Source organism: Octodon degus, unplaced genomic scaffold, assembly GCF_000260255.1.
Source record: "Octodon degus isolate 3935 unplaced genomic scaffold, OctDeg1.0 scaffold00026, whole genome shotgun sequence".
Classification (NCBI taxonomy): Eukaryota; Metazoa; Chordata; class Mammalia; order Rodentia; family Octodontidae; genus Octodon; species Octodon degus.
In genome coordinates, this window is record NW_004524602.1 from 4788914 (window position 1) to 4810371 (window position 21458).

At 39.4% G+C, this 21458-nt stretch overlaps 1 protein-coding gene across 1 annotated transcript in view; it reads right to left on the reverse strand.

Annotated features, from left to right (window-relative positions):
- Arih1 (ariadne RBR E3 ubiquitin protein ligase 1) overlaps positions 1–21458 on the reverse strand; it is a 113200-nt gene that overhangs the window by 22428 nt on the left and 69314 nt on the right. The window contains exons 4-5 of the mRNA XM_004628753.3: positions 9405–9497; positions 8748–8803 (exon numbers count right to left, since the gene is read on the reverse strand). Coding sequence (XP_004628810.1) covers positions 8748–8803; positions 9405–9497 — 149 coding nt within the window. The remainder of the gene's footprint in view (positions 1–8747; positions 8804–9404; positions 9498–21458) is intronic.

Sequence of the window (21458 nt, forward strand, 5' to 3'; positions counted from 1 at the left end):
TTTATATATACAAAATAGGATAAATTTATAGCTACTTTCACTTAATTCAATGAGAAGAAAGAGGTGTACTAACAGTGTTTGGACAGAATATTCTGTCTGCTTCTTGTACTGTGGATAACCACTAAGAAGATATCAATATACAGTGTATTGATTATCAAAACTGTCCTATTAATCAGCTGTGAAATTGTCTTATTCATATTTCTCAATAAAAAATTTAAAAAAATATTTAAAAAATGAATATGGGCATCTATCTTTTGGAAATGTATGATCATTTAGTTGTTTTGTTTTGTTTAAAGCACCTGCAAGCAGGAGCAGGGGCCCGGTGGTTCAATACCCAAACCTGCCGTGCCAGCCCTGCCCCTAGGGAGTGCTGAGATGGCAACTGAGACTGGGCATGGTGACGCGCACCTGTAAGACCAGCTCTTGGGAGGCTGTAAACAGGCGGATCACTACAAGTCCAATCTAGTAGTGAGACCCTGAACATCCTGTAGAACGTTCCCTAAAATAAAAATGTAAATATATAACTGAAATGTACTGGAAGGCAGCTCTTGTTAAATAAATAAGTAAGTAATTTTTTAAAAGTTTTTTTTTTGTTGTTGTTGTTGTTTTGCGCAAGACCTCACTATGCAGCTTGGACTCATAGTGATCCTCCTGTTTCCAGGCTCCCTAGTGCTGGGATTACAGGTGTGTGCCACCATGCCTGGACTCCATCGCTGGTTCAGCATGCCTGGGGACAGGTATGGCAGGTGGTGCCGAGGATCAAACCCTCCCCTGAACTATCTCACTGGCCCTAATTGAACCTGTGTGATCATTTAAAATAGAACACTTAGTACATATAATATACCTTAGTTTTTCCAGTAACATTATTATAGACATTTTCCAGTTTCATTAGAATACCTCATCAATCCTACCCCATCATTTTTTGCAGTGCTGGAATTCGAACCCTGGTCCCTGTGCATAAAATCATTTTATTTTTATTTTTTTTAAATTTATTTTATTTTATTTATTTATGTGTGTGACCAGCTCAGCCCACCAGGGGGCGGGGCTGGCAGGCATGTGGTGCTGGGGGATTGAACCGAGGTCCCTTGTGCTTTGCCAAGCATGTTGTAAGTAGGTGCTTTAGACCACTGAGCCATCTCACCAGCCCATAAAATCATTTTAATGGATGCATTACATTCCATTTTCTAATGTTTGTTTTGGCAGCACATGTAATAAACTCACAAACAGGACATTCCATTTTCTACCGCTGGACATTTGGGTTGGTGTTATGACAATGTGATCTACATCTTTATTATGAATATTTGCTAAAATTTATGAAAATAAACATAACCTTTACTATCATCTGAATTTATGTAAGCACAATCAAAGGCCAAAACGACCCTGTCATCATTCCTGACTCGTTACCACCACCTTTCTTGGAGACAGGATCTCACTATTGAGTACAGGCTGCTGAACTCATGGTTATCCTCTGGCCTCAGCCTCCCAATTGCTGGGATTACAGGTATGCACTAGCATGCCCAGCTTCTCATTCCTTTTTAAAAAATCCATATTTAACCTAATTCTAACTTGAAAATATATCCAAAATCCAATCATTTCTCAATATATCCTCTGCTACATCCTAACTCAATCTACCAACTGGTCTGCTAGTCTCCCAACCCACCCACCTTTAGATCTGTTTTGTTTTTTTGTGGAACCAGGGATTGAACTCAGGCCCTTACGCTTGCCAGGGAAGCACTTATTCCACTGAGCCATCTCCCCGTCCCCTTTAGTTCTGTTTTTAACATCAGCAGTCAAAAGTAATCCTCTGGGGGCTGGTGAGATGGCTCAGTGGTCTAAGGCACCTACTTAGAACAAGCTAAGCTAAGCAAAACACAGGGACCTTGGTTCAATTCCCCAGCACCACATGCCAGCCAGCCCTGCCCCCTGGTGGGCTGAGCTGGCCACACACACACTAAGTAAATAAATAATAAATAAATAAATAAATAAATCTTGAAAAAAAAAAAAAAAAAAAGTAATCCTCTGCTCAAACAGAATTAAAGGCTTCATTATGACCTATGAGCACCTAGAGACTCTGCTTGCCTCCCTTCAGTCTGTTTATATTCATAATTCAGTGGTGTTTTGAACTTTAAATTACTAATGGTTACCAGAATCTATTCCCTGCCTATGCATTTAACTTTATTAACTATCCAAACTTGAAAAATTGTTTCATTTCACTTTTTAATTTTAAGAAAGGGTCAACAGGGTGTGCAGGGTCTCACTACTAGATCGGACTCGTAGTGATCCGCCTGTTTACAGCCTCCCAAGAGCTGGGATTACAGGTGCGTGCCACCACAACCAGTCTCAAGTCTCAGCACACCCCGGGGGTGAGGCCAGCATGGCAGGCCCAGAGACTGAAACCCTGGTCCCTACGCCTGCTTTCAGGGGCTTTAATCTGCTGAGTATTTGGCCAGCCCTATACTTCATGTTTTTAAAAAATTTAGATGAGGAACAAAAATATGAACTCATAAGAAGTTAAATAAACCAGTCATGGTGGTGCATACCTGTAATCTCAGCACTCTGGGAGGCTAAGGCAGGAAGATCAGAAGTTTAAACATGTCCAGTATACTGGGACAACAGGCCCAGGGATCGAACCCCCCGTGTGTGCTTGCAGGTGCTTTAATTCGCTGAGCTATCTGATTGGCCCCTTCATTTCACATCAAAAGTAGAAAATTAGTTCAGTGTGAACCTGAACTCTGATTCCTTAAACCTACATTCTAAACCAGTGTAGTATATTATAGCTTTTGTGCTAAATTTCCTATTTAGAACTGCTTTTTTTTTTTTAATTTATTTTTTAAAGACATAGTCTTGTAGTTCAGGCTGGCCTTACCCAGCTCTACATAGTTCTTTTTTTGTCTGTTTTTGAGACAGGGTCTCAGTATGCTATTCAGGCTGGCCTTGTGCTCACTTTTGTAGCACCCATGCAGGTCTTGAATTTTCAATGACTGACCTTCTGGTCTCAATTTCCTGATCCTCAGGGGTCTCAACTCCCATCTTCCTGTCTCAATCTCCTGAGTGCTAGGATTACAGGCACACGCCACCACGCCCAGGGGTGTGGGGATGGCATGGCATGTGTGGGCAGGGATTGAACTTGGATTCTTGTACTTGCCAGGTAGGGGCTTATGCATCAGAGCTATCTCCCCAGTCCATCTACTTAGAATATTGAGGCCAGTGTCTTTTGTTCCCTTGTGGAGAAATAACTGGATATTCAATGCATTTCACTATGAGACAAGCAATACTTTATAAAGTTATCAAAGCATCCTCCATAAATTCTATGCCTAAGAAATTAAAAAAAAAAATCAGTGCACATTAGTTAAGAGACATACAGAATACTTTTTGTAGGTTTTTTTTTTGGGGGGGGAACCAAGGATTGAACTCAGATGTAGGTTTTTTTATGCTAGCCCAACCAAACAAATCAGCCAAATAACTCCAACTCTACTTGCCATACTATATGGTAACAATGAAAAATGAAATACAAATAACATGTATACATCTCAATGACCGTGACAAGCAGAAGCAAGACGCATATGAGACTAGAAAGGCACACAAGGATGACTTTTCTGGGTACTAGGAAAATTCAATGCCTAGAATTGGGTGGCAATAAAACAAACATACTTTAGGCTAATGTATTTTAGGACTAAATTAAGAAATAAGTATTGATGTATAGCAAATTGGGCCTGTCATTATTTAGTGTTTTCTCATTGTAATGTGATTAACATACATATTGAAATGCAGTTTGTTCCTTTCCAAAGATGGCAGAAACTACACAATCTCAATTACTAAGGGTCAGCCAGACATGATGACACATAGCTATGATTCTAGTACTCAGGAGGCTGAGGCAGAATGCCTGTAGGCTTCAGGCCAGCCTGGGCTTCATAATGAGTTCAAGGCTGCCCTGCACTCATAGTGAAACCCTGTCTCAAAATAAATACACAGGTAAGTAGATGGAACTAACAGCAATGAATTTATGCCATCATCTCTCTAAAAACTGTATGTGAGTGCTTCCCTGGCAGGCGAAAGGACCTGAGTTCAATTCCTGGTTTCGCCAAAACAAAAACAAACAAACAAACAAAAAAAAAAACCCAAACAAACAAACGAGAAAAAACTGTATGTGAAAATAAATCATATTTTTTTCAAAGAACATTTCATAGGTTACTGAATCAGATCATAACAACTTTAGGTTTATACTAACTCTGTCACTCAAGATGAGAACTAAGTATACCACTTGGAAGTCTTTAAAGACTTTGCTAGGGGGCTGGTGAGATGGCTCAGTGGTCTAAAGCACCTATTTAGAACAAGCTTAGCAAAGTACAGGGACCGCGGTTCAATCCCCCAGCACCACATGCCAGCCAGCCCCACCCCCTGATGGGCTGAGCTGGCCACACACAGTCACACACACACACAAATAAATAAATAAATAAATAAAAGACTTTGCTGACAATGTACAAGCTTCTTTTATGTTCCCTAAGAGTACTAGAGGAGCTATATACAAGAAAGAAATTAATTCCTAAAAAAAAAGAAAAAAGAAAAGAAAAAAGAAAAAACCAATTACTATGATGAACAGAAACATTTAGTGACAAATGATATATAATTTAAAAAAATAATTTGTATTACTTTCAAGAAAGTATCAAGGACAAATCTGTTAGAGGATACTCAAAATACATCGTATCACATTCATTCCTTTGGAAGTAATAGCAGAGGCCACATAGAAAAATCCTGCCAAGCCCAACAGCCATGATGGTTTTACAGCATAAATAAAAGATACCTTATGTTTATGACAAGAAATATATTTTCAGTTATTTATTCAAGGATACATACCTATTAAGTATCAGTTGCTAATGGTTGAAAAGGAATCCATTCAATTACTACAACAAAGAACTGAAGAGCTGGACAGGTGCTATAGCTCAGGGTGGAGTGCATACTTAGCCTACACATGGCCCACAGTTTAATATCAGCACCATCAACAATAATAAAAACAAAAATTCTTTAAAATGCATTGAGAGATCTAAATACTTTAGTGCAGTTAACCCAAGCTTAGAGCCACATATTTAACACTGAATGGTTAAATATGCGAAGATTTTAGTCATCATAAATATGGCACTGAGAATCGTAGTCTGCTCATAGCTTAAGAAAGAAATATGAATGATATTAACTGAAATGGGGAGGTATGCACATACAGGATGTCTGACTAAACCAAAATCTAAACTCTGGCCAAGATAAAGCCTATGAGGACGAACAGGTTTAAACAACTACAACAACAAACCAGAACGGTAATGCAGAAAGTGTTGTGTGAGAGAAAGCCAAGTGGTAGTAGAGAATTAAATTCCAACAAAACCAAACGCACAGTATGTTGGGGAAAACCAAGGTCTACATGGCCCTAACATGAAATGTGAGAAAAGACAAAGCAACAGATGAAGCTGTCTGGGACAGTGGAGCATGATAAAAATCACCATGTGAAGAACTGGAACGTCCTGAAACTACAACGAGGGAACCACTTAGTCCTCAGCAGCAGACTTCCACCTAAGAACCCATGATGGTCTGGATCATGTCAGTGGCAGTAAGAAGAGAGAATTGGATGGGTTTCACAGGAATTAGGCTGTGGGGATGTGGAACTCAATTTGGTGCAAGGGACATCATGGGAGATATAGGAGAAAAATCAATCAGGGCTATCACCAATGTCTGTAAACTTGGAAAAGTCTCTAACACCTAATATCACTTGCTTTATACAAGAAAGAAGAGTACATTGGGTTGTGGAAGAAGTGGTAAGCAGGGATGAGATCAGGCTGAGGAATATATACATGGAGTTGCCAGACAGGCAGTGAGACATGAAGGTCCCAAGCTCACAAGGGCTCAGGTGGAGACAAAAATCTGGGTATTTTCAATGAACAACTATGGTAGTGATGACAAACCTTTTATACACCAAGTACCTGAACTGCAACACTAACCCCATTTATTTATCACAAGGTGTCAACACTGCAATTAAACCTGAACGTCTAGCTGCTGGGATGACTTGGCCTGTGTGCTGAGAGAGCTGTGTGTCTGCTGCAGCACACGTGTCACAGGCTTGCCACCACTGGTCCAGCACAGTATGTAAACTACTCAGGATAGGAGTCCAGCAAACATTCAAAGCCAAGGGACATTTGAGAACCAGCTCCAGCTTTAAATATATTCCCAGCCTTACTTTAGAGTCATCAACAAAGACTGGAAGACTTATGGACTGAGTATGTTTCAAGTAAAATTTCTGTTACATAAAGGATTGGCCATTAGGAAATAAGGTTAAAAAAATTAAGAATTTTAGAATGGAGCACAAATATCAAGAGCTGTATATCGCAGAAGGAAAAATTTACCAAAGAGGGATGAGACATGTAAGGTAGACAGACCCAGAAAACAATTTAGAGTTTATAACCCAAAAATGTCCTTTTAAACTAAAATTTATAAAATACATATGAAAAGGAAAATACTCTTAATGTGAAAGCAGTCCTGAGAACTTTAAGACAGCCAGATTTGTTTTTTTTTTTTTTTTTTTTTGTGTGTGTGTGTGTGTGTGTGTGTGTGTGTGTGTGTGTGTGTGTGTGTGGCCAGCTCAGGCCACCAGAGGGCGCGGCTGGCTGGCATGTGGTGCTGGGGGATTGAACCGTGGTCCCTTTGCTTTGCTAAGCTTGTTCAAATAGGTGCTTTAGACCACTGAGCCATCTCACCAGCCCCAAGACAGCCAGATTTGGAGTTAGCTAGAATGGTGCTAACTGCTCCTCAGAGAACTGGAAAAGGAAAAAATCACCAGTTCAGGCTAGCCTACAAAATATAATGAACATAGTAATTTTAATATTTAAAACAAACTAAAAAGCATCAAATTCTCTTTGTTGTCATCTCTCCTAACCTCATACTTTGTGCTCTAGTCCCACAGCATAGAAAAGTTTGTAATCCCTAAAAAATACGAAGGCTCTTTTAACTTTAGCTTACACTCCTTCAACCCAATATTTTATTCCTTTTATGTTACTCCCAAAGTCCACTCTTTACATTCTTCACACATAATAATTGTTCTTGATGAGCAGTAACTTCTCTGTGTGTATTTGTGTGTTTAACTTAAACTCTTTTATTTATTACTGTGAACCTCTTGGGGGAAGGCATTATATTTTAATTTGTTGTTCCCTGTGTACATGTTCTAAAAAGCAACCTATCAATACATGTCTGTGGAATCAATGAAAGAATCTAATAACCTACACTGATAAAAGGTATGATAAAACTGTGCTCTTAATTTCTGCGAGTAGTTCAGGCTAGCCAGGCAGGCCTTGAACTTGTGGTAATACCCTGAGTTTGCCTTTTGAGTTCTGGGAATACAGTCATGCCCACCACCCTATTCAATATGTATATATTTTTTAAATCAAAAAACATATAAATTGTATAATTATATAAATGGGGGGGAATTTTTTTTGTTTTAAGATAAAGTCTTGCATTCAGTCTTGGTTGGCCATAAGCTCACTATGTAGCCCAATCCTTGAACTCATAGTTAATCTTCCTGCCTCAGCTTTCCAGTGTTGGGATTACAGGTATGTACAACCACCCCAGACAAAACTGTTTTAATGAAAGAATACAAGAGATCAGAAAGCATTTGGCAACAAGATAAAGACAACTGAAAGAATGGTGGTACTGCAAGACAGTAGACGACTGGCTATGCTAGCCTAAATACTTTCAGAGTATAATAAGGAATAATACAGAGCTAGTAACAATAAATATGCTATAAACCCATCAAAGCAGATTAAAGTTAAGAAAAGTAGACTTCTATAAAAAACTAAATTGGTCAAGTAACTTTATCAGGTTAAGAAATTTACTCCAAAAAATCCATGGCTGCTTTGATCTTTTTTTTTTTTTTTTTTTTTTTTGCTTTGATCTTTAATATCTTCCACTGCAAATGTATCTCTGTGTAGACAATTATCTAGAACTAATTACACAATTCGTGTCTGCATCAAAACCATTTCCGTTTGTTATCCTGGAATGAAGTCAGTAAGGTAACTAAAACAAGGCTGACCAGAAAATAAGCATGCTGAGATTTTATTTCAGGCTCTGGAACTGTTTTGTCCCCTCTTACGTATGTTTTTCCCTTCAAAAAAGGAGATTTTCATGAGGACAGTAGTTGGATGATCCAGCGGCAGCCCTGTGAGATCCATAGCTGAGTTCCAACAGACACCACGCTCCTCCTGGCCAGTCCCAGCCGCACATCACAAGGCCCAGAGCCCAGCATTTCCTTACTTCCTGCATCCTTTTATAAGAAATGTGAGTCCTACATTCCTATCAGCTGCACAGTCCCCAGTCTCTTCCTTCATTCCTTTACCAGGGAAAAAGACCTACACTGCTATCTGTCTGCTCCTGTCCCTCCCGTCAGCCTGCACAGGTACTCTAACAAATCGCTGCACCTTCCCTTTCCCTTTCCCTCTCTTTCTTTTCAATCCTAGGAACCTTAACTATCACAATAACATGACATATTCTTCCATTCTAAGGGTTACCAAAATCTAGCTATCACATGTCAAATTTACGGAATAGTGACTGGGCTTTTAACCAAGTTACAAACTTGTTTTTGTGATACAAAAAATACACATTAGAAAGTCTCTATAAACTTTTTAAAAGGTGCACCTCATTTGAGGTGTTTAGTGAAAGTTAACATAGTTTAAGTAGATAACCAATATTTGGCATGCAGAATCTATCAAAATACTTACATAACTGTGTTGTCATCCACTAAGATATCACAACCGTGAGCAGGACACGAAATAGTCTGAAAAAGATTGAAATTTAAAATACGTCTTCATTCAGCAAATATATACAGCATGCTTATTACCAGGTACCTTGGTAGGTTCTAAGATATTCTAATGTTTATAGGTTCTCAATCCCCCCACCCCTTTCTAGTTAAAGTGTGTATGTGCGTGTGCACACGTGCTTTTACATGTGTTTAGATGTGTATGGTGATAGCAGCAGCCGGAATTGCTGGCCTGAGTAACTGGTTTTGTTTTTTTTTGTTTTTTTTGCGGAACCGGGGATTGAACTCAGATCCTTGCGTTTGCCAGTCAAGTGCTTATCCTACTGAGCCATCTCCCCGGCCCCGAGTAACTGGTTTTTTAATAGGAAAGATAAAAGGTAAAAGCAAAATATAACAAGTTTAGCCTGATAAATGTCAATGCCACTGCCTGCTGAGAAAACTTTACCTAGGCTGCATCTTTAAAAGGAATATCAGATCACTGCTATCTTTTAGTAGTTTTAATCTAGAAAATGTCTATGCAATTCAGCACCCAGAAAAGTTTCATCTCTTTATATTCACAGAAGGGTCTAAACACTGTAGGAAATTCAACAAAAACGGAAAATCAAACTGAGATTCTTACCTGTCCCATGCCTTCCTCCATTATTTTGGTAGTTAAATATTCACTCCAGCACTGCATACAAAACTTATGTCCACATTCAAGGCCAGTGAAATACTGCAACAGAAGTTAGACATGAACTTTAACAAAAACATTACCAGAGAAGTCACCATGTACTGTAACTCAAGGCTTTTTTTAGTCTCATGTCTCAAGAGTGGCTGAATTACCCAATTTGACAAAAAACAAATGGACTCCTAACATGAGCTTCTAGAGGATGAAATCTACAGACAAAAACACTGAAGAATGAACTAATGGGAAACGTTATCTGTGCTCAATATTTATAAACTGAAGGAATGGCAGGTGACAATGAGGTTGTATGAAATGTAATACTTTCATGTACCAAAATAGATGTCAGTAACATTAGCCATCCTAGAAATGTAAATCAAACCCACAATGAGATACCATCTCATACTCCACAAGACAGCCATTAAAAAAGAAACCCAAGATAGTAACTAGTATTGGTTAGGTTGTAGAGAAAGTGGAGGCCCTTACAAACCTTGCTTGTTAATTTAAAAAAAAAAAAAGAAAGAAAGTGGAGGCCTTATTATATATGTTGCTGACAGAAATGTAACCTAAGGGACAGGGAGATGGCTCAGTAGAATAAACGCTTGCCTGGCAAGCGCCAAGGGTCTGAGTTCAATCACTAGTTCTACCAAAAAAAGAAAAAGAAAAAAGAAAAAAAAAAGAAAAAAAAAGAAAAAGAAATGTAACCTGGTATATCAACTTTGGGAATCAGGCAGTGCCTCAAAATATTACACACAAGAGTAACTATACAATGCAGAAATACTACTCTCCTAGGTATGTATATCCAAATGAACTAAAAACTCACACCTATAAAAAACTTCACACAAGTGTTCTTAGTAGCATCCATAATAGCCAAAAATTGAAACAGATGCCTGTGAACTGATGTATGGATAAGATGTGGACTAGGTGGATGAGTAGCATTAAGTCACAAAAAGAAATAAAGCACTGACACATCATTGACAACTTTGAAACTCTGTGCTAAGTGAAAGTTAACATGCTGTTAATTTGACTCCATTTAAATGAAAAGTCCAGATCAGGCAAATTCTTTGAGAAAGAAAAATCATGAATGGGCTAGACCTGGGCAGTGGTGGGGTGGGGGCAGGAATGGTGTCAAGAGAAACGATGAGTCAATATAAAATGGCTGAACTAGGGGCCGGGAAGATAGCTCAGTGGAATAAGTGCTTCCCTGGCAAGCGCAAGGGCCTGAGTTCAATCCCCGGTTCCGCAAAAAAAAAAAAAAAAAAAAAAAAGGCTGAACTTTCTTGGTGGGTCTCAGAAAAATGGTGTAAGATTAACTGTGATGGTTGCCAAACTGCAAATACACTAAAACCCTCTTTAAATGAGTGACATGGGTAGAATATGAATCAGAACACAAAAGAACTGCCATTTTAAAAAATCACGTGCAAACAAAGGACTGCAGGGGATGTGGCTAATACTGAAAATATGGCATGTGAAGAATAACTAATTTTTGTTTTAATCTTAAAAATCACTTGATTTGAATTATTAAACTTAAGAGATGGGCAAATGAAGCTATAAGGTTATTGTGTATAGGGATAAAAACTCAAGCTTGTTAAAGTACATCTTTTTAAAAAGATTCAAACGATCACTACTTTTGATTGAATTTTTTTTTTTTTTTTTTTTTTTGTATTTCAGTACAGGGTCTCACTATGTAGATCGAACTCATAGTGATCCGTTTGTGTTCAGCCTCCTACGAGCTTGGATTATAGGCGCGCACCACCATGCCCAGTCTCAACTGCTGTCTCAGGGCACCTAGGGAGCAAGGCTGGCACATCAGGCCTGGGATCGAACCCCCGGCCGGTGTCTGCCTAAGCAGACACTTTAATCCGCTGAGCTAATTGGCTGGCCTTGTTGAATATTTTACAACATTTACTATCGTATCTTTAATTGAAAAAATAGCATCAGTTCAAGACTAAGACAATTTAACAAAGACAGGCACAGTGGCACGTGCCTACATTCCCAGCCACTTGGGAGGCTGGGCCAGGAAGATCACCTGAGTCCAGGAGTGGGGCCTGCAGTGCTCCAGGGAGGTCCACAGTTAGCATCAGCGGTGGGTAAGTGCCTCGGAATACCCACTGTGCTTTGGCCTGGGCAACACAGGCTCCACCTCTTAAGAATTTAGGCAAGCTTTTTCCTTCTTTTTATAATGTCAGTTTATGTGGAAAGATAAGTCCCTGTCATTTCCATCTCAGTATCCTGTCTCATCCACCCAGTCTCATGTCTTACAGTATTTTCAAGAAAGCTACAATGTACACACACAATATAAGAGTCATGTGGTCTCTGCTATACCTTGTTTTGGTTTTTGTAAAAAATGTAACAGACTTCTAGTGGTCATTCCAAGTGGGACCCAGCCATTTGCATCTTTTCAGAGTCTCAAGAAAGCCACCAACACTTAATTAAAACATCTACTACTAACAGGCACCAAGACTTTTATCACTACTATTCTCCCTCATCTGCTGCATACATACCTTTGTCATAATGTGCCTTCACCTAAGAACGAAGTGTAGAAGCAACATTAAAATACTCATTATCAATTTGTTAGATGCTATCAGGCTTCCCTCAAAAGAGGTAGCAGTGATGTGTAAATTGCAAGGGCACACAGCTTCTCACACATGTACCATTACAGTGAATAGTCAAACTCCTTGATCTGCCAATCTTAACAGACCAAAAAGCAAACCAACTTCATTAACTTTGATCTGAATTTTTCTTATTTCTTTGGGGTTATTGTTTTGTGTTTCAGACAGTCTCACTATGTAGTCCAGAATGGCCTTGAACTCACCATGATTGTTCTGCCTCAACCTTGTAAGTGCTGTGTTTCTAGGCATCCATCACCATGCCTGACTCTGAATTTCCCATATAATGAGAGAAGTTTCAGTATCTGGGGAGGGGGAGACCACTTGAGGCTATTTCTCTTACTGTAAACTCAGCGTGTATATTTTGTTCATTTCCTGCCAGTTTTTATCCTCAACAATTTAGGGTGACTTTTTACTTATTTAAAAAATTGACAACTGATAAGAATGGAATTACTCTTTCAACTTCATTCTGGATATTCAAACACTGCCATGCTGCTACACAAATGCACTGTACTGACATGGGTAGGTAACTTTGGTCTAAGGAGCTAGGTAGGAAGCTACCTTCAAACCCTAAGTGGTGGTGACTGAAAAGCTGCCTTACTTGAAATGCCTCCTCTACAATAAGCAGATTAAGTTCTGGTGCTCACTGGACCAGCTCCCTGCAGTGCTCCTGCAGTGGAGGGAAGCCTGGGCCTAGCACTGAGCTATATCCCAGCCCTTTTTAACTTTGAAACAGGGTCCGGTTCTGTCACTTAGGTTGACCAGGCTGGGCTGAAACTTGGGATGCTCCTGTCTTGGCCTCCAAGAGTGCTGGGATTCCAGCTGTGGGCCACCCCCTACGCCCGGCACTGTCTCCTCTTCTACGTTCACGTTTTACATTCAAGTCTCCTTTCTACCTCTCCGTATTTGATATTTCTTTTGAAACCAATCTTTCACATTTCCTGCGAAGTTTATTCTACGCTTTCACTCTCTATTGGCTCTCGTAATTAATTGACCATTTTCATTCCAAAACATTGGCTAAAATTTGACATATGCTTAAGAGATTTCTAGCATTACATTTTTTTTTTAACCTGTTATCGAACTCAGGACCTTGCACTTGCCAGGCAAGCACTTATTCCACTGAGCTAAATCCCCAGCCCCAGGAAATAGTCTTTTTTAAAAAAAAATTATTTATTTATTATTTATTTATTTATTTATTTATTTATTTATTTTGTGTGTGTGTGGCCAGCTCAGCCCACCGGGGGTGGGGCTGGCTGGCATGTGGTGCTGGGGGATTGAACCGCAGTCCCTGTGCTTTGCTTGGCTTTGTTTTAAGTAGGTGCTTTAGACCACTGAGCCATCTCACCAGCCCCTATTTATTTATTTATTTGTGTGTGTGTGTGTGTGTGTGTGTGTGTGTGTGTGTGTGTGCGCCCACCAGGGGGTGGGGCTGGCTGGCATGTGGTGCTGGGGGATTGAACCGCAGTCCCTGTGCTTTGCTTAACTTGTTCTAAGTACGTGCTTTAGACCATTGAGCCATCTCACCAGCCCCCAGGAATTAGTCTTTTGATATTACATTCAAAAAGTCATGATAGCTGGGCATGGTGGCACATGACTACAGTCCCAGCACGTGGGGAAGCTGAGGCAGGAGGATCACTAAGTTTGAGGCCAGGATGGGCTACATAAGCAACTTTAGGGCTGGCAAGATAGCCCAGTGGACCAAGCGCCTGCTTTAGTGCAGGTACCAGGGTTTGAACCCCAGTCCCACGTGCCGTGCAGGCCCCACCCTCGGGGTGCACTGAGCTGGCAACTGAGTCCAGGTGTGGTGGCAAACCCCTGTAATCCCAATGCTGGAAAGGCTGAAAACAGGAGGATCACCAGGAGTCTGAGCTGCGCACTGAGACCCTGTACCAAGTAAATAAATGAAAATAAAAATAAATAACTTCAAAGCAAGCCTGGTACTACATAGTGAGACCTTATCTCACAAAAAGGGGGGGAAAAACCAGAAAGTATAGCACATCAACTGTATTTTTAAAATACAGAGTAGGGGCCAGGGAGATGGCTCAGTAGGATAAGCGCCTGACTGACAAATGCAAGGATCTGAGTTCAATCCCTGGTTCCGCCAAAAAAAAAAAAAAAAAAAAAAACAGAGTAATCATAGAAACCTATCAAGAGTACCAAGACTAGTTTTACAGATAGAAAAACGTGTAAAACACATATAAACATCAAGTGGTAAGAAGGAGCATTCTTTTTTTTTTTTTTTTTAATGCAGTACAGGGGATTGAACTCGGGACCCTGCGTTTGCCAGGTAAGTGCTTATTCTACTTAGCTATCTCCCCAGCCCCAAGAAGGGACATTCTTTAAGTGATGAATATGTTGAAGCGATCAACAACTCAAACATTTTACTCAAATTAAAACATATAGACATGCCACTTTATTCTTTTTCAAAATAAGATTCTGTAGTATTTTAAGAAGAAATAATGACAAAGTATCTTTTACTGTAATATATTTAAAAAAGAATTCTTAAGACTGAAAGACTATAGGCCACACATGGTAGTGCATGTCTGTAATCCCAGCACTAGGGAGGCTAAGGCAGGAGGATCACTGCAGTTTGAGGCCAGCTTGGCCTCAAGAGTGAGTTCAAGGCCAACCTGAACTGCATAATGAAACCCTGTCTCAAAAAGAGGGAAAAAAAACCACACACACAATCAGAAAAATGTTAGGGACTACAAACACCTGAGCCTTGTCAGATAAAAATCCAATCCGTTGATGCACACAATCAAAGAAAAAAACAGTGTTTAAAGTAAAAACCACTGAGACTAATGTTCATAAGGAATATTACCAGACCATTCAGATTTCTAGTATAAGGCCCATTATAAGAGAAGATTAAAAAGATCAAAGATTAAAAGGCTTCAATTACTTAAAAATTGCTTTCACTAAGCAAAGAGAAAATAAGATTTAAAAACATACATAAGAGAAATAAATCACACATGCCTGTGTAAGATAAAGCAAAATCTTCCTTGGGGTCTAGGTATAGTACCCCCCAACACACTATATAGTTTAGGTTAGCCTTGAGTTCATACTGGCTTTGAACTCAGGGCAATCCTTCTGCCTCAGTTTTCTGAGAGAGAGAGAGAGAGAGAGAGAGAGAGAGAGAGAGAGAGAGAGAGAGAGAGAGAGAGAGAGAGAGAGAGAGAGAATTTTATGACACAGAAAGCTATACTATTATGAGTATATCTGGGTATCTTCTCTTTTTGTCCTTTGATGTATTAGTTCGCTTCTGAATTTGGGGTCACCTTCATGCCTCCATGGATCTTGTCCTAATTCAGTGAAGTGGATTATTCACTCATTAATCTCATTAAATCATAAATAGAACTGATGAAAAACTTAGCCAGGATGGTGCTGCATGCCTATAATCCCAGCAATGAGTAATATGAGGAAGGAGGATCACTTTGTGAATGAGGTCATGTTAGTCTAAATAATGAGTTCAAGGCCAGCCTGAACTGGACTGTATACATAGTTAGATCTTGTCTCAAAACAGAACAAAACCTGAAAAACAGAGCAGATAACCTAGTGATCTCTCTCTCATGTAAAATGGAAGGAATTATAAAGGTAGGAAGATGGCGACTCCCTGATGAGACTGGTGGTGAGGGCAGAGTTAGGGAGCCCTTTCTCCCAGGATTGGGTGGGGTGGTGGGAATCACCAAATCTCTCCCTTCTTCTGACTTCATCTTTGGATACCATCAAGGCCAGAGGATGGAACCAAGATAACATAAAATAGGCATGCCTTTGATAATGGGCTACTTCTATCACACAGGGCTTCCACACAGGATGGCCGCTCAAGCAGCTTCTGCTTTGCCTTTCCTTACCATCTATTCCCCTCAGCCTATTTCCCTTAAAACTTTAACGATAATCATAGTCTCCTTTACTTGCAGTTTTGTTTCCTGTGATTTCAGTACACTGTGATCATCTGAGGTTCAAAAATACAGTATTGTACAATTAGATATTTTGAGAGCAATCATATAACTTTTATTATGTATTACAGTTCATTTTATTATTATTAATCTCTTTTATTGTTGTTAATCTCTTACTGTGCTAATTTACAAATTAAGTTTCTTTATTGGTATGTTTGTATAAGAAAAAAGTGTTCAGGGTGAGCATCTCTTATTCAAAATGCTACGGACCAGAAATATTCTGGATTTTGGATTCTTTCTCAGATATTTAATTTTTTTTTTTTTTTTTTTAATGTATTTAGTACACGGTCTACAAGGTCTCACTACACAGATTGGACTCGTAGTGATCTTCATGTTTTCAGCCTCTCAAGCGCTGGGATTACAGGTGTGCACCATGTCCAGTCTCAATCGCTGTCTCAGTGCGCTCCAGGGCTGGGGCCAGCATGGTATGTGATGCCTGGGATAGAACCCCGATCCTGTACTTTGCCTAAGCAGGCGCTTTAGTCTGCTGAGCTATCTGGCTGGCCTGGATATTTAGAATACATAGACATTGAGATATTTTTGGGGATGGGTTCCAAGTCTAAATGGACTGTTCTTATTTCATTGGTAACTTTATACACTTACACTGCAGGTAATTGTACGCAATATTTTTAAATGATTTGTGACTTATCACATAAGGTCAGGAACAGAAGTAGCCACTGGTGGCATCAGGGTGACAATCAAGTCTTTCAGATTTTGGACCATTTCAGATTCTGGATATTTGGATGAAGGATACTCAACCTGTATTTAAAGTTTAATACTACAGCTTTAAGAATTTCCTGGGGGTACAAGAATTTACCCCTTAAGATGAGAGGGGACTAGTATTATATTGATGCAACTGACATAAATATATAGCTCTAGGATATATCCTTTTCTTCATGATTCCATGTAAGACACGGCTTGCCTAGAATTAGCTGTTTTCACAAAACTGTTTTCTTTTCTGGACTTTTTTTTTTTTTTGGCGGAAGTGGGGATTGAACTCAGGCCCTTGTGCTTGATAGGCAAGTACTTATTCTACTGAGCTAATATCAATGGCTTTATAGTCTCACAACTTTTCATACTGAAGAGTGATAATATAGTTAGTGTTCTCATTTATTACTTTCCTCATTAGGAACTTGCTTTACTCACTATCTCTAGCTCCTGTTATAGTGCCTGAACACTAAGTGTTCAATAAACATTTTTTTGCTCAGTATTTGGTACAGGGTCTCACCACACAGCTCGGACTTGCAGTGATCCTCCTGTTTCCAGCCTTTCCAGTGCTCAGATTACAGACATGCATCACCACACCCAGTCTCTCAATAAATATTTGTTTTTATTTATTTTTGTATTTAGTACGGGGTCTATAAGGTCTTGCTACACAGATTGGATTTGCCACAAACATTTAACATTTTTGAAAAAGGGGAAAGGTAGGTTGGATCGAGATGAGATTATTTCCAAGTAGTTTCTAGGAACACCAAAAGTACACGAGTCCAATATGGGTGAAGGAACAGTGGACCACTTCTCCTTTATAATTATTTTTCTACCTTTATCCAATTAACATCTTTTTTAAAAAATTTATTTATTTATTTATTTATGTGTGTGTGTGTGTGTGTGTGTGTGTGTGTGTGTGGCCAGCTCAGCCCACCAGGGGGCGGCGCTGGCTGGCATGTGGTGCTGGGGGATTGAACCGTGGTCCCTGTGTCTTGCTTAGCTTGTTCTAAATAGGTGCTTTAGACCACTGAGCCATCTCACCAGCCCCCCAATTAACATCTTAAAAAAACTGTCTTCTTCATAAATGAGACATGTCCAAGCTATATGTATTCCTTCTTCTTTTTTTTTTTTTTCTGCTCTGAATGCTTTCAGGGCAGGTTTGGCTGGCTTGAGTTGTGGGGATCGAACCACAGCAACCTGAGCCTGACTGCTTTGTTGAAGCAGCCACTTAAAGAACTGAGCTAAGGGGCAGGCCCCCTATACGTATTTCTTAGTAGAATGATAGTACAGCTAATTTTAAGCTACTCTGAATCAAAACATTGTAAAATGTGTAATGGTTGCTAGGTTTAAGAAACACGTGAGAAATCCGGGGACACAGCGGAGCTGCGCAGTGCCTGTCTGACAAGTGCAAGGTCGTGAATTTGACTCCAGGTGTGTATGCATGGGCATGTTCAGCTGTCTGCACATGTTCTCAGGTGGGAGGGAAGAATTAAGCACTTCAAAGTCTTAGAAAATTCAAGGTGGAAATACTCTGGCATGGCTAACTTCAAAGGACTATGAGTTATCAAAAGCATTTATTTAGTTGGGCATGGCAGCACCCAACTGTTATCCCAGCACTTGGGAGAGTGAGGCAGAAAGACTGTCACAGGTTCAAGGCCTGCCTGAAATACACAGTAAAACCCTATAACCCAGCCGCTACAGATTAAAAAAAAAAAAAAAAAAAAAAAGTAGCATTTAACAACTTATTTTCACAAAGCACAGTATAATGAAGAATCTTCTAAAAGGATAAAAGCCAGGGCTGAGGAGATGGCTCAGTGGAACAAGCGCTTCCCTGGCAAGCGCAAGGGCCTGAGTTCAATCCCTGGTCCCACCAAAAAAAATAAAAAAATTTTTTTAAAAAAAGGATAAAAGTCCTGAATATGTAACTAAAAGGAATTTATAAATGAATACTGAGTGAAACATCAGAGTTACAGTAATCACTCCATACAATTAATAAAGAAAAGCTTCATGAAGAATTTTAGGTAACAATTATATCTGGAGCAGTTAGGGATGAGGAGGTAGCTAGGTGGCAGGCCACAGGCAAAGACCCTGGGTTTGATTCCGAGGACCAAAACCAAAACAGGCTTAGTGGCACATGCCCATAATTTCAGGGCCTGGGAGGTTGTGGCAGTAGGATCACTATAAATTCAAGACCAGCCTGGGCTACAAACTAAGTTCAAGGCCAGCTTGAACTGCATAGCAAGAAACTGTCTCAAAAGGGCAAAATAAAACAAAAACTTAAAACTTCTATATATCAATGAAAACACCAAGAAAATGGTTCTAGATCCCTCCTGATTCTATTTTCATAATACTTTACATAGTTTCTATAACTCTGACTTACTTGTCAAACCACACTGCTCCTTCTCTTATCCTGCCACTCACTCATCAGATATACTTTCAAAAAGTAACCTATTTATAGTTCTTGCTACACTACTGACCGGCATACACTCCGGTTTCTAATCCTACCATGCTCCTTAAAATAACTTCTCATAAATGTCTGGCTAACATCAAGCTCACTTTTCAATTCTCTGAAGATTTGAGCACTAGGTCCATTGTTGAAAACACATTCTCATTCTTTGCTTCATATCGCTACATTTTCACAGTTCTGCTATCAAACAGCCTACCTTATGAAGCTATTTTATTTTACTTTTTATTTATTTATTTAGGCAGAACCAGGGATTGAACTCAGGCCCTTGTGCTTGCTAGCCAAGCACTTATTTTACTGAGTCCTCTCCCCAGCCCCTGTGAAACTATTTTAGATAGCAATTTTCTCTGGGTAGACCAGCCTGATCAAATACACAAGTATGTGTCCATCCTATATGTTCCACCTATCATGTATTCAAATTAAAGCTAAGGACAAATGGTCAAAATATGAAGTTACGGCTGGGAGATAGCTCAATACAATAAGCACTTGCCTGGCAAGCACAAGCAAGGGCCTGAGTTCAATCCCCAGTTCTGCCTAAAAAAGTGAATTTAAACCAAGCATGATGGTGTATGTCTGTAGCCCCAGCACTTGGGAGGCTGAGGAAAGAGAACTGCAGTATATTCCAGCCCAGTCTGAGATACATGGTGGATTCAAGGCCAGCCTGAACTACATAGCAAAACCCTGTCTTGAAAAACAAAAAATAAAATATTTAGAATATATTTTAATAATAAAACTGATTGCTCTCATAAGACATGATTTTTAACTTAAGCAGTAAAAAATGATACAATATTCAGATTGCAATAGATTTAAAGGATATCCTAGTCAACTTATTTGAAAGTATGCCTGAAACCCAATGGTTTACTTTTCCCCGAAGATGTAACTCAGTGTTAGATCTCTGATCAGAATGTGAAAATTCGGAAATTAAGGGCTGGCCTGATAGCTCAGCAGACTAAAGTGACTGGTTAGGCAGAGCACAGGGGTCAGGGTTCGATCTCCAGGCATGCCGTGCCAGCTATGACCATGGGGTGTGTTGAGACTGTGAGACTGAGCATGGTGGCATAGGCACCATGTAAGTGCTGTAATCCCAGCACTTGGGAGGCTAAACACAGAAGGATCACCATGAATCCTGATCTACATAATGAGAGGCTGTCCTAAACACAGGAAAAATAAATAAATAAAATAACTTAAAAAAAAAAAAAAAAGAAAGAAGAAAATTCAGAAGTTTAATTCAACATTTTTCCTACTAAATTACTTTTAACTCATCCATCATTCTTTTCTTTTTTTCGGTACCGGGGATTGAATGTAGGACCCTGCACTGGCTAGGCAGGTGCTTATTCTACTGAGCTATCTCCCCACTCCCCATTTTTTCATCATTCTATTTCTTCAAGGGTGCTGAAGTTTCATCTTTAAAAAATTGTTCCTACTCAACTATACAACTGCACAAATCAATTTCATTCAAAAAACCATTTTAAAAATTTATTTATTTGGGGGGCCGGGGAGATGGCTCAGTGGAATAAGCAATTCCCTGGCAAGCACAAGGGCCTGAGTTTAATTCCTGGTTCCGCAGGGGGGAAAAAAAAAATTATTTATTTGGTACAGGGTCTCACTTGTACAGCTCAGACTCTGATGATCCTCCTGTTTCAGCCTCCCCAGTGCTGGGATTACAGAATATGCCACCACGCCCGATTTTGGTGGCTGGCATGGCATTCAGTACTGAGGATTCAACCCAGGTTCTTAAGCTTGTCAGGCAAGTGCTTAGACCTCCAAGCTATCTCCCTAGCAATCAAGTAACTTTCTCTAGAGATATTTCTAATAATTGCTAATAACAACGCTTTCACAAATTTCTTACTAAAAATGCAGAATAAAGCTGAGAGAGGAAAATCATTTAAGGACAACCTGGGCTACAAAGTGAACTCAAGGTCAGCCTGAATTGCACAGTGAGATTCTCTTTGAAAAAGCAGTAATAAATTCTAAAAAATAAAAATACAGAATAAACCATTTTACCTCAAAAAAATTTAAGTGTGTATTTGACTTAAGTGTATTTTCTAACATCATAATCTTCATATTAAGAATCTCTAAAAGAATGGATCTGTATAAGTGAATTTCTTTCTTATGATTCCTGAAAGTTAACTAGCAAACAGTATTAAGACATTTTGGAACATATCAATACTTGACGAAAAATACTTGTTCCATGTTATGCCTAAGATGTTTGATATTCAGACAGATAGTGAGGTTAAGCTTAACAGCCTAGGTTGTATGGTAATAACAATAAGCTTCT